The 12558-nt window shown below is 36.7% G+C and overlaps 2 protein-coding genes across 2 annotated transcripts; both read left to right on the forward strand.

Annotated features, from left to right (window-relative positions):
* Positions 1-922: 922 nt before the first annotated feature.
* Positions 923-7546, forward strand: hirip3 (HIRA interacting protein 3). The gene is made up of 8 exons (XM_008305044.1): positions 923-1029; positions 2942-3062; positions 3195-3342; positions 4205-4594; positions 4697-4863; positions 5407-5554; positions 6078-6176; positions 7136-7546. Exons 1-8 carry the CDS (start codon positions 956-958, stop codon positions 7309-7311), a joined length of 1323 nt encoding a protein of 440 aa, XP_008303266.1. The 5' UTR covers positions 923-955; the 3' UTR covers positions 7312-7546.
* Positions 7547-7643: 97 nt separating this feature from the next.
* On the forward strand, positions 7644-11280 carry antkmt (adenine nucleotide translocase lysine methyltransferase). Its single transcript, XM_008305032.1, has 7 exons — positions 7644-7852; positions 7971-8048; positions 8652-8815; positions 8920-9024; positions 9109-9249; positions 9776-9826; positions 10231-11280. The coding sequence occupies exons 1-7, from the start codon at positions 7831-7833 to the stop codon at positions 10459-10461; spliced, it is 792 nt and encodes a 263-aa protein (XP_008303254.1). The 5' UTR covers positions 7644-7830; the 3' UTR covers positions 10462-11280.
* Positions 11281-12558: the final 1278 nt, after the last annotated feature.

Here is a 12558-nt window from a genome sequence, read left to right on the forward strand (position 1 = left end):
ACAGCTGTCCTCTAGTCATACTGAAATTCTCTTATTTTAGTCTTGTTGAGTGATAGTTTAGTTTAGATTATCTGTTAATTTTACATACACAGTTTACACATGAAAAAATGCAGATTTAAAAAAATATAAAAATTCTGCCATCTGCTGTGAATTTTATAATTTTCACAGTTTCAATACATCATATTTTAAAACAATTTATTGTGTCTACTTGCAATTCATTTTAATATCAAGCGTGTCTTTTGCAAGACTCTTTAACCACTATGAGATAATTCAGTCAAAGTATTTATTTATTGAACCTTCTGACAAAATAAAGAAACATAAAAATTAAAGATCAATTTGCAAATATGAGTTGGTGTCATTTTTGCAACATCTGATCTGTGTACTGCATGTGTCTGATTGTATACATCCGGTTTTTCATGGGATCACCCTGATGATGTGAAGGTCTCAAAACTCATTTATCAAATATGATGCGCTTGGCATTGCAGGGATAATTAAAACAAACAAACAAAAAACTATTAATCAATACATTTGTACATTTCATCATAACTGAATTGTTAAAATGTGAGTGAATTATGTATGCATGTAGTTATGTTAAATTGGAGAAAATTAAACATGTATCTTTGAGACAAATTACTTTTTTTTTTGGGTGGGAGGAGTAAAAAAATTCTGCATTTAATAAAATCTTTAGTTTTGTGAAACATAAAGTTTAAAATGTATGTTTATTCTGTTGAACTCAAATGTCTAAATTGAATTAAAATTGTAAGAGCAGTAAGTCCGTTTCATTTCAACAGCAGCTGTTTGGTTTAATATGAATTTGCACTGTGTGACCCGCAGTATTTGATCAATATGGTTTCAATAAATCAATGAGTATTTCTAGGGGGCGTGGCCTGGTGTTACGTCATCACGCACGACGTGGGATTCCGCCGCCAAAACAGAAACAGCGCAGAGTGAAATCATGGTGTCAGACAAGGAGACAGCAAACATCCGCAGGTTTGTGTGCGGTCAACTCCGCGACGAGCCAGACCTCAGGTACAGTTAAAGCTTTCTGAAGGTGTTCAAGCAGGTACTATTTGTATTTAGCATAAGAACTGAGGCTTGTGTTTGGTTGTGTGAGTTGGGAGGTAACTTTTGCTAACTTCATGTGGAGTTGCACTGGAGGCAGTTAGCAACAAACCTCACCGTGATGTACAACTTTAATATTCATGATTTAAATTGTCACACGAGCTGAATAATGCATATTTGACGGTCAGTCTGCATTTTTAAAGTGGCATTTACGAGTCATTTTAACAACGTTGTGTTTCATGCGACGCTGTCAGTGTCTGAGCTAGCTTGTCAGACTAGATGGGCTAGCTGTTAATGATTAAACATAAGTTCAGTGACTGATAGCAAGAAGCCTCCAAAAAAGTGACTGCTGCTGGTAAGAACTGGTATCTTTCATGTGAAGACTGACAACATTTTTGTTATATAGTTTAATTAAAACAATTAATCATGCAGGCATAAAATTCGTTTTTCTTGTTAAGATGGTAAGACAAAAAAAGACGAAATATTTAGTTTCATTGGGTAAAACTACAACAAAATCCTAAATACCACTTACAGATGTGTCTTCGTAAGGTGTTCTTCAGGATGACAGCTGATAATCAATATTAACATGGGACGTTCCAGATACAATGAAATATGTTATGTTGAAATACTTTCTTGCACATGGAAAGTAAATCTGTATGAAGATTAAATATCTCTCACACACCTGCATACAGAAGTAATATATGCATGACTAATTAAGAAAACACTGACTGTGCTTGACTGCCTTCAACATGTTTGTTTCATATTCCAACATAATTTTTTGGTCTGCAACAATACAAGGTGTCTAATGGTGGCGTAAAGATTTAATAAATAAACACAGAGGATCGCCTCATGTGGGAAAATGCAAGTTAGTTTAAAGTTCTAATCTTGTTTCTTATGCTATTTATGGTCAAACATGTTTCAGCAATAACCAGCCTTTGCATTTACATTTCATCGTTAGATCTTTATAGCACAGACAGGTGACAGGGGTCTTGCTCAGGTGTTCAGCCGCCACCTGCCACCAGAACAGCTTGACTTCTCCTTGGCATTAATTCTCCAAGATCCTACCAGAGAGGTGGATAGTAATTCGTGTTTTTTTTTTAAGGTGGTGGGACAGAGCGCTGCCTAACACATCGGTCTAAAATCTCCCATCGATGTTTAATTTGGCTGAAAATATAGTGACTGCGAAGGCCACAGAATATGGAACCCTTGAACCCTTCAGTCGCCCCTCATGTTGTATGGATGGAGGCATTTTCAGCCGCATCCGTCAGGATAGAAATGTTTCATCATAGGATAAAGGCGATCATGCAGAAAAACTTCATGCTGATGAGTCGTGACCCTTTCCTCTAAGGGCCGAGGTTGACCCAAACTATGTCAGTTAAATTACCCAACTGTTCTCTTTTCCTTTAATTCGTCACCCACATGTAATTTCTCTATAAACAGTGCACTTCAACCAAGTCTACATATAAATAGAAACTTGAGTTGTACTCTCCATTGTTACCTACAATGTCACAAACTCCAAGTTTCCTGCACAAAGGTATTGGATGTGCTTTCTGACTTGGCTTGTTTTTGGCAGGAAAAAAAATCAGATTTGGTTAAAATGTATTATTGGAAATTTGACATCCTATAATTTCCCAGTAGTGACTGCAATTTAAAGAAAAACTAAATTCCCTTCTTAAGTGCCAGCGTTTGTGGCCTCTAAATTTTGCATTTGAGGTTCCGGACCTACATTTTATCTGTCATAATGTTTGTGTAAATTAGTACAGTGTAGGTATGTTAGATGCTTATCAGTGTTTTAAAAAAATACATAAGTGAAATGTGTTTGTTGTTGTACATAATCTCCTCATTTACACTCACTAATCTCTCTTCTGTTTTATTCCAGCACACTGACCTTAGGAATTTTAAAAAAGCGTTACCTGGCACATGTAGGATGTGACTCGCTAAGTCAAGATGCAAGAAATTTCATGAAAGAGGTGGTTAAAGAGGAGCTCATGAAAATGCAGGTATTTAAATTTTCCTATATAGCCTATGAGATACCGTATGTATAGTTCCTAACATCTTTGAGGTATTTTTGGTGTTTATAGGAGGTATCGTTTTAGTGCTGTAGTTATTAATGTCATTGATTTTCATACTAGGATGATGACAGCAGTGGAAGTGAGTTGGAGACCAAGAAAACCCAGAAAAAAAGGAAGAGAGAAAAAGAAACCGATGAAGAGATAAGTGAGAAAGAAGATGAATCCAGGACTAAGAAAACCCGAGTCAATCATTCAAGCTCATCATCAGGTATGATATGACTACTGTTTGAAATGTGTTTAGATGTCTGTATATGTAATAATGTATTCTAACATATTCTACTTTGCTGTTAGTCCATTTAAAATCTCCAGGACTACAACTAACAATACAAAATAATGCTGTAAGGGCTCATTAGTTTCGTTGTAAATGAGCATTTTCTGGAATAATGGTTTGGTTTAAAAAAAAAAATAAAATAAATACAATTGGTGTCAGATTTATTTGCAATATTTCAGTGCTAGATCTTCATTGGACCTAAAATTGCAAATTGATAGATCTTGTGTAGTGATTGGCGTCATCAAAGACCCAGATTGTTCCATCTACTGTGATTATTAAACTAAGAAATTAAAAAAATCACTTTTTTTTTTAACAAACTGGGACTAAAAAAAAACAGGGTTTTCCTGGCTCTTAGTGAGCTGATTACAATACAGGCAATGACTGTTGTTAAATCTATGTATTTTCTTGTTATTTCTGACCATTCGGTAGATAAATAAGTCTATTATTTTTGAGCAAATCACATGACAATTTGTCAAACTGGTTAAAAATTTAGTTGCTTTTATTATTCTCAATTCTTATCATTTTGACACAGCTGATTGGATGCATGCTCAATCTCTTCTGGTGTACACCAAAAATTCTTCCTTGCCAAAAAAAAAAAAACCTTGACAAACATTTCTCATTTTTGCTTGACATAAACATCTCAACAGTTATCTATAGAATTGCATTTACAATCTAATGCCTCATTGTTCCAAGTCCTAATAGGACGCATGTATTCAGTCATGCTAACATGTGTCTGGATTGCTTCTTTACAAACCATGGCATTTTGTTGTTTTTTTTTGTATCGGTGTGGTTATGAAAGAATCGGAGGAGAAAGAGGAACACAAAACAGGAAGTGAACAAAGCAGTGATGAAGAACAAAGTCAGTCTGACGATGCAGAGCAAGAGGTGGAGAAATCACAGCCACATACAAATGGAAAAGGGAGACGACAGATAAACAGTGACGACTCCTCAGGTGAAGAAGACACCAAGTCAAGAACAAAAGGGAATGAGAGTACCTGTGGCGACAGCCCAAAGGAAATGGAGAAAACGAAAGAAAACGCTACAAAGAATGGAGTGAAGAAAAACAGCAATACAAGTGAAGGAAAGAAAACGCCACAGAGTGATAAAGAGAATGACATTGACTCGGACAGCAAGTCAGAAAGAAGTGACAAAATCAGTGATAATGAGTCCTCTGATGACAGTGAAAAAGGTGACGCAGCAAACTTTCCATTTCCATACAACATGTATTTATTAATTTAAACTGTCACGATTGTTTATATGGTCTAATACGTCCGACTGTTGTGTCAAACAGAAGAAAAAGTATCAGTAGGAAAGAAGAACGACGGCACAGACTCAGATTCATCGTCACTTCCTTCTTTGGAGGACAAACGGGATAGCGGGACAGAAAATGCACGAGTTGGGAAAGAGAAAAAGAAGAAAAAAACTGTGAAAAAAGATGACGACACTAAAGGTCAAAAGGTGAGTCCATGAGTGATGCTATAAATTAGAATTCAATTCAATTCAAAAAACTTTATTTGTCCCCCCAGGCCAATTTAGGATTCAAGAATAATTCAGAAGATTCAAGCCCTGTTACGTTTCTGTTGAGTTATCTGATGTTTGTGATTAGTTTTACTTTGATCATGTGACCTGAAATAAAGTTGAAATTTACTTCCTAGAAATATGGTCACACCACTAAAACCGATTTATTCACTAATGTACTTGATGCTGCACAACCCGGTACACAGTTTCACTAGACCGTAGCGAAACTGACTGGTTCAGTTTAGAATCTTTTACATATTGCAAAGGACCAGCTGGATTATTTTGAGTCTCCATCCAGCTCTTTATCCTGGCTTGTATACTGAGTAAAGATGTAGCTGAATTCATTTGATTGTCCTCCATGCTTTGAGTTTAGTCAAGTTCAGTCAAAAACGAGCTTTGACATTGGATCACCGCAGCATTGGGTAATTGAAGAGGCGAAATCTCCGCTGCATTACGCTTCATTAGTCTGCCTTTATTCTGCAGGACGACAACAAAGCAGTTGTTCGGCTCAAACGTTACATTTCTCTCTGTGGCGTGAGGAGGAATTACAAGAAGCTCCTTGATGGCTGCCGCTCCGTTCGCTCCAAGGTGGCTGTTTTGAAGAAGGAGCTTGAAGATCTTGGCGTCGATGGTCAGTGGGAATACAATCACCTCTTCTTGGATAACACATTCTGGCCTTTTTTATTTATATTTTTTTAATTTAAGTTTCACATATGCCTATTAATGGGTGTCTCTAAACTCAATTTTCTATTGAATTGTATTCAAATAGTGAAGAGTAGAAGGAATATTTGTGATGTTTAGGAAACCAGTCTACACTATCTGTTGCCGTGACTGTCTTATAGTGTCACCAAAAGGCCAAATTTACCCCCAAAAATCAAAACTCATCTGCCAGTCTGCTGCTGCATTTATCAAGGACTTGATTCTGTAGATTGTTCTGGTTTGATAGCTGTGGCCAAAGCAAAAACCTTCAGTCCACTCTATGTAAGTTGATAAAATTACAATTCAATTCAATTTAAATACGTTTATTTATCCCCTAGGGGCAACTACAGTGTGATATTGACTATTGTTGTTTTCACAACTTGCAAATTTTTATTAACTCTAGTGACCATGTTTTAAAAGTAATAAGGCTTTTCTTTTTTTTTTTTTTTGCACAGGTCAGCCATCTATCAAAAAATGCAAAAAAGTCCGAATGCAGAGAGAGGAAGCTCAAGAAGTAGCTGATCTTGATGTCAACAACATCATCACCACACAAGGTAAGACTTTCACTTTTCTTTGAGGGAAAAAGTAGTTGATTTTTTCAAGGAGCCAAACTGCTAAATGCATATACACTCATGTTGTGACTCTTTTCAAACACACACTTAGTTGTGGCCAAATTCAATGTGATTCTGAAAGGAAGAGGAAAGGCTTATGCCATAAGTGTAGTGGTTCACTTGTTATAAATCATGAAAATAATTCTCGTGGTATATGAATTGTGAGGTGTTATCTTGAATATTCCTGCTCAGTCTAGTGTCTTTTAAATTAAAATGTATAGAGAAGCTGAGAAGATTCAAAGAAGAGCTGCTGAACTATTTTCAGGCCTGAAAGAGATATCACATGAGAAGATGTTAAGAAAATTACAGTTACATACAACAACAAATGACACTGTGTGTAGTCATGAAGCTGACTTGTGAAGAGTATTTACAAAATTTGTGATATATTAAACAAGAACAAAATAATAATAATTTCAATAAAATTTGCTTGTTCTACTATAAATACCATAACTAGAGGAATTTATGTTTTGTTGTTTGTTTCTTGTGAATGTCCCTATAACTTGTGCATGGTTTTAGATGCAGTTTAAACATTGTTGAAGAACACATAGCACTACAAAAATGAATAAAAATAACTGAATAAATTTAGACTTTTGTGTCGAGAAGTGAACACCTGTTGTAAATGTTATTGTTGCTCCTAAATCCGTAATTTTGAATTCATTTGTCCAGTAACATAGAATAGAATAGAATAGAATAAAACTTTATTGATCACTTTGGTGGAGACCTCAGGGAAATTGCTGCACCAGCAACAACAACAACACCAACACAACCACAGCAACAACAACAACAACAACAGTAATAATAATAATAATAATAATAATAATAATAATAACAACAACAACAACAATAATCGATATATTTGTTATCATTTGAAATTACCTCTCATGTGGATACCTTTCTCTCAGGTCGACCTAAACGCAGACAAGCCTCAGCGTGGCAGCAACCAGACCCTCCGTCGTCGGCGTATCAGCGCTCTCTGAACTCTGACTCTGACAGTGATCAGGAACAAAACGGACGCAGAAAAGTAACGGAATGGGCAAACCTACGAGGGATCATCAGCGATGACGCTGACAGCGACTGACGGGGACAGTTCCTCTTGCAAGTATACAGAGAGAACTCAAATGTGGACATTACTTTTTCTTTAATTGCTTCTGCTTTGATGCTAAACGTTTGGAAAACCTTATTATTATTAAATTTTTCTACGTGTTTAAGAGGTGTTACAGTTCAAATGTATCAGTGGAGAGTAAAATTAAACTGCTTTTTATGTTTATCTTTTGTATGTTCTTTTTCAAATAAAAGTATTGTCAGCAAATGGAGTTACGTGAAGTAGTGCTTTGCTTGAATGAAGGAAATAACGTATATATGTATATTTAACAGGCAAAGAATGACGGCGCAGTAGCAGCTAACTTCAGCCTATTAAAGTGTCGGCCTTTCAATGGAAAGAAAGAGACATTTTTTCTGTATTTTTGGAGACAACAAAGGCCATTTACTACATAAGCAATTTTAAGTGAAAAAAAATTGCCCGCATCGTCTTTCCGGAACCATTCGTTGTTTTGGGTCAACGAAGTATTTTGCAGACGGACCTGTCCTACGGCGTTAAATGTCCGGCCTCGTTCGTTCAGGTCAATTTTGTATTTCTCGTTATTTATTTTAATATTTGCTCAGGTGTTGCGTGTTTATGTATATCTTTATATTAGGCTTTTAAAAAACGAATTTTATCGTGTCAGTATTTATTCTCAGCCAGAGAACGACGCTGGACTCAAAGTCAGACCCGCGTGCATGTGACCCTCAGACTGCTGCACACAAACCGCTTCACAGGTAGTTCACTGAAAAAAGGATTACAGTTTATGTGGAGTCTAGATCAAAACAACTGAAATATATTTTTTAATGTCTTTATAATTTAAATTTTTTTTAATCCCTTAAAGTTTGTAAATCTGTGGTCAGATGTCCTGTGGTTAATAAAATCGGACCAGTGGTGTGTGAAAACATTTAACGTTTTCTAATGTTGTCCCCAGTGGTGTGCTAGTTTATTGTTATTTTTTATTTTTTTAATGTTTGTGTCCAAATAGACACCCATTAATCTGTTGATCAGCTGTACTAACCAGCATATTTCTATGAAAATGTGAACAGTCATGTTGTGTTTTGTATCACCGGCTGTTTTGAGTGTGGAAGGAAAAGATAATTGTAAGCAGAAAAAACTAGTGAAGCAGAAATTAACAAGGACCATACAGTAGGTAGAAATAAATCAGGTCTGCTAAACTCTGTGTGTGTGTGTGTATACTGGGAACCCAAAGCTCTTCTTTCCCATAATATACTGTTTTATGCAACAAAAAGAGCACGTATTTCATGTTTTCCTTGTGAGTTTTGGTATATTCTCAGAAATTCTATTTACTTAGACCCAATGCTACACATTTCCCGCAGGAATGGATGATGACGCACCCGAAGAGGTCTTTGCTGAACTCAAGAGCAGGCCAATCGGCGGTTGGGGTGTTGCTCAGATAGCAGCCGGCACTGGACTTGCTGTGTACGCTATGTGGGTGGGAATCCTGCAGCCGGGCTTCCGAAAAGTCCCTTTGAGGCTGCAGGTGTGGTCTGCATTCTTCTTAACACTTTGAATAAATATTTATGTATAAATGCTCACACAATCTAGCTCAGACGTCACTTCTTATCTCATTAAAATGTCTTTCAGGTCCCCTACATTCCTGCCAGCAAAGCCCAAGTACAGAATGTGATGACGCTGCTGAGAGGTCGAAAGGGGGGCCTGGTGGATTTGGGATCTGGTGATGGCCGCATTGTAAGTATACATAAGATTTATGGGCTCCCTTTTCCTGGTTTGATTCGTAACAGGTTTTGGTTGTGGCTACTTTTAACCCTTTAGGTATTGGAGGCCCATCAGCGTGGATTCAGTCCTGCTGTTGGTTATGAGCTCAACCCCTGGCTCGTTCAGCTCTCCCGCTTTCATGCATGGAGAGCAGGCCAACATGAAAAAGTGTCGTACCGACGAGAAGATCTCTGGAAGGTTTGTCCACTCGTTATGGCATGAGTAACATTAAAATTTCCACAGTTGCTACACCAAAGTTAGAGCAACCACCAGTAATATGTCACTGCAACGTCACGACAGTTTGAGTGGAAATGTGCCCACGCCCACAAAAGAAAAAAAATACCAACAATAGCACAGTCAGACTGCCACATACCCACCTTCACTGCTGACAAGAGTTTATTAGCAAATACAGGAGTGAACTGACCAAACCTCCTCAGAAAGAATATACATCAGCATTTTGTTGTGCTTTCGACTTACTTTATTCCTGTTTGTGTGTGTGCGTAGTTAATGATCTGAAGGTATAGCAGTTTATTTGTCCTCCATTCAGCAGGAGCCCTCAGTGTAACACGGTCAAGGAATAAATAGCAACAACAGACTGCAAGAATTTTAATGGCAACAAAAAACATTGTTGTCATTAATGTTACAGTTGTACCTGTCTTATTTAAAACAGAACTGTAATAGCAGCTAAAGACTTATTGATATCCTGCTTTGTATCTCATCACAGGTCGACTTGTCAAAATGCAAGAATGTTACAGTATTTTTGGCTCCCAGTGTGGTGAGTAGTATAATAAGCATATAGTTTTAACTGTAAACTAATGTAGAATAATGCAGAAATAAAGAGAAAATTAAGTGAGCTTATTTGAAGCCAGGTTTTAATCACATTGATGGTAAACATTTTGTATATATATAATTTCCTATCTAAATGTTCTTCCACTAAGGAAATTTTCTAAATAGAAATGCAGCTTTGCTTATTTTATTTTATTTTTTCTGGAATCCTCTACTCTAAGCCATGTGACTGGAATTTATTTTTTTTAAAAAGTCCTCAAAACTATGAACTTACAAGGTTTCTTTTAGATTCTATAAAGCAGAAAACACAACTCAGGAAGTATCTGCATGTGGTAGAGGTGCACTTTTGCATTGTTATGGGTAAGTACTGCATTATTTTTCTTGTGTTTCTAGCTTTCACTGTTGCAGGAGAAGTTGCAGGCTGAGCTTCCTGATGATGCTTTAGTGGTAGCTGGTCGTTTTCCTCTCCCTGACTGGAAACCCTGCAGGATCGAAGGACACAGTGTGGACAGAGCTTGGGCTTATAACATGCAAGCACAACGACAGAACATCTGCAAGGAAAATAGCAACCCCATAACCACAGAGAGTAAGAAGGAACTAAGCAAGGAGAAAGCATCCATTTGAAGCTACATGGATTTTGCTAACTTCTTGACCTCGCAAACTGATAACATGGAATTATACGCTGTATAATTAACTTACTGCTCATAAGCTGTAAATGTCCTTCACTGGAATGTTGAGGATGTTTAACCAGACTTGAACCCACCTACAGGAAGATGTTTCTGACAAACTATTATGTCTGTGTGCTCTACTTGAACCCTAAAGTTACAGTATAATTTTTACACAAGTGCTCTCTTCTACAGTTTTGATCAAACGTGTCCTTGATTTATTATCAGCAATATCTGATCCACAAACTCCAGAGCAAAAGATTGTGTTGACATGAAAAGAAAAATCCCTAAAAAGGAGCACGAGCTTTTAAATTTTGTCATATGTGCTTTTATTTCTGCTTTTATTTAAATGCTGGAGAACTGAAAGCAATTTTCTGTTTTAAGCATTCTATTATTTTCAATCACTCGTAATTATTAATTAGTATTTCTTAAACAGATCTATTTATAATGAGAAAACTTATGAGGGATTTTGAAATATCCAGGTAGGGACAACTAGTACTAAAAATGTGAGTGCATTTTTGGATGAGGGTCAAAGGTGCTTCGTGCTAGAAAAACATCTTCGTGTGAGCAGCTGTGTGATGTGGCTCTTGAAGTGACTGTAACACTTGAACCTCTGAAGCCCATAAGGGTTCCTCGTGTCTAAACATGCAGTACCAACAGCATAGTTGTTATGCTGCAGTGCATCCGTTACTGTATGACATAGTTACCTCTTTGTATATATGTACGTGTACTGTGTTGTTAAAGTTATCCAACAAATAAAGATATTTATTCTTATCTATGTGTGGTCTGTAAACTGCCCTTTCTCATGTGTAATATGAAGGACAGTTTGTTGCATAAATGTATGTGCATAGTGTAAGTAAAGTTTATTTATGTAGCACCTTTCACAGCACAAAGTCACAAGCTGCTTAACAGAGTGAATCAACAACATGTAACATATCTGACATGTTCATTCCATCCATCCATCATCTATACACCTCACTAGGTTCGTGGGGGGCTGGAACCTATCCCAGCTGACTTAGGGTGAAGACAGGGGACACCCTGGACAGGTCGCCAGTCTATCACAGGGCTACACTTAGAGACAGACAACCAAGCACACTCACATTCACACCTACAATTTAGAATCACCAATTAACCTCAACATGTTTTTGGACTGTGTGGGAGGAAGCCGGAGAACCCGAAGAGAAGCCACGCTGCACGGGGAGAACATGCAATCTCCACGCAGAAAGATCCCAGGTGTCCTCACCGGGATGCAAACTGGCGACCTTCTTGCTGCGAGGCAACGGTGCTAACCACTGCGCCACCTTGCAGCTCATGTCCTAGACAAAACAAGCAATATTGGTTTACAGTGAATAAACATGCAATTGCTGTAAACAACTACAAATATATATATGTATATATCTAAAATAATGCTGCACCAACTACATTATTCAAAGCTGCTCAGGAGAAACTCATAGCCTTTGTGTACAACTTAAAGCCTTAAACTGGATGTTATTCGTGAGATAAGATGGGCTGTGGATTGAAGGAAAATATATTTTTTTAAGTTGTGCAATAAACCCTGGAAAGTCCCACAGATATTTTGCCTTTGATTAGATCCGCTTTGATTAAACTTTAATGTTAGTGCACAGAGTACAAGTACTAAGACAATATAATTTAGTTTCAGAATTAATCAGAAGTACCAAGGAAGTAGTAAAATAGTTTGAATAGCTTCAAGGGAAGAAGATTAAGGGAATAAATATGCTAAAATATACACAGAATGAGCATTATTAACTGTATAACCAGTGCATAAACGGGAATGGCTAAGTCCAGTGTTGTATTTTATTGTGTGCATTTAATGCTTTTGATCAGTCAAAGCTGATCTATCAGAGGTTGAATTTAAAATCTGTATCTGGATAGTTACATATATTTTTCCTTTTCTATTTCTCTTATTTAAGCAGATTTTATTATTATTATTATTATTATTATTATTATTATTATTATTATTATTATTATTATTATTATTATTATTATTGTGCAGTTATAGATTTGCAAGTGAGACGTTTGCAATGTTATCTTATGT

The sequence above is a fragment of the Stegastes partitus genome, unplaced genomic scaffold (genome assembly GCF_000690725.1).
Source record: "Stegastes partitus isolate 25-593 unplaced genomic scaffold, Stegastes_partitus-1.0.2 Scaffold43, whole genome shotgun sequence".
NCBI classification, from domain to species: domain Eukaryota; kingdom Metazoa; phylum Chordata; class Actinopteri; family Pomacentridae; genus Stegastes; species Stegastes partitus.

Coding starts and splice junctions, on each gene's coding strand:
- hirip3 (XM_008305044.1), top strand. CDS start 956: ATGGTGTCAGACAAGGAGACAGCAAACATCCGCAGGTTTGTGTGCGGT. Junction 3,343..4,204: donor TCATTCAAGCTCATCATCAG/GTATGATATGAC, acceptor TGGTTATGAAAG/AATCGGAGGAGAAAGAGGAA. Junction 6,177..7,135: donor CAACATCATCACCACACAAG/GTAAGACTTTCA, acceptor CCTTTCTCTCAG/GTCGACCTAAACGCAGACAA.
- antkmt (XM_008305032.1), top strand. CDS start 7,831: ATGTCCGGCCTCGTTCGTTCAG. Junction 7,853..7,970: donor GTCCGGCCTCGTTCGTTCAG/GTCAATTTTGTA, acceptor ATTTATTCTCAG/CCAGAGAACGACGCTGGACT. Junction 9,827..10,230: donor TATTTTTGGCTCCCAGTGTG/GTGAGTAGTATA, acceptor TTGTGTTTCTAG/CTTTCACTGTTGCAGGAGAA.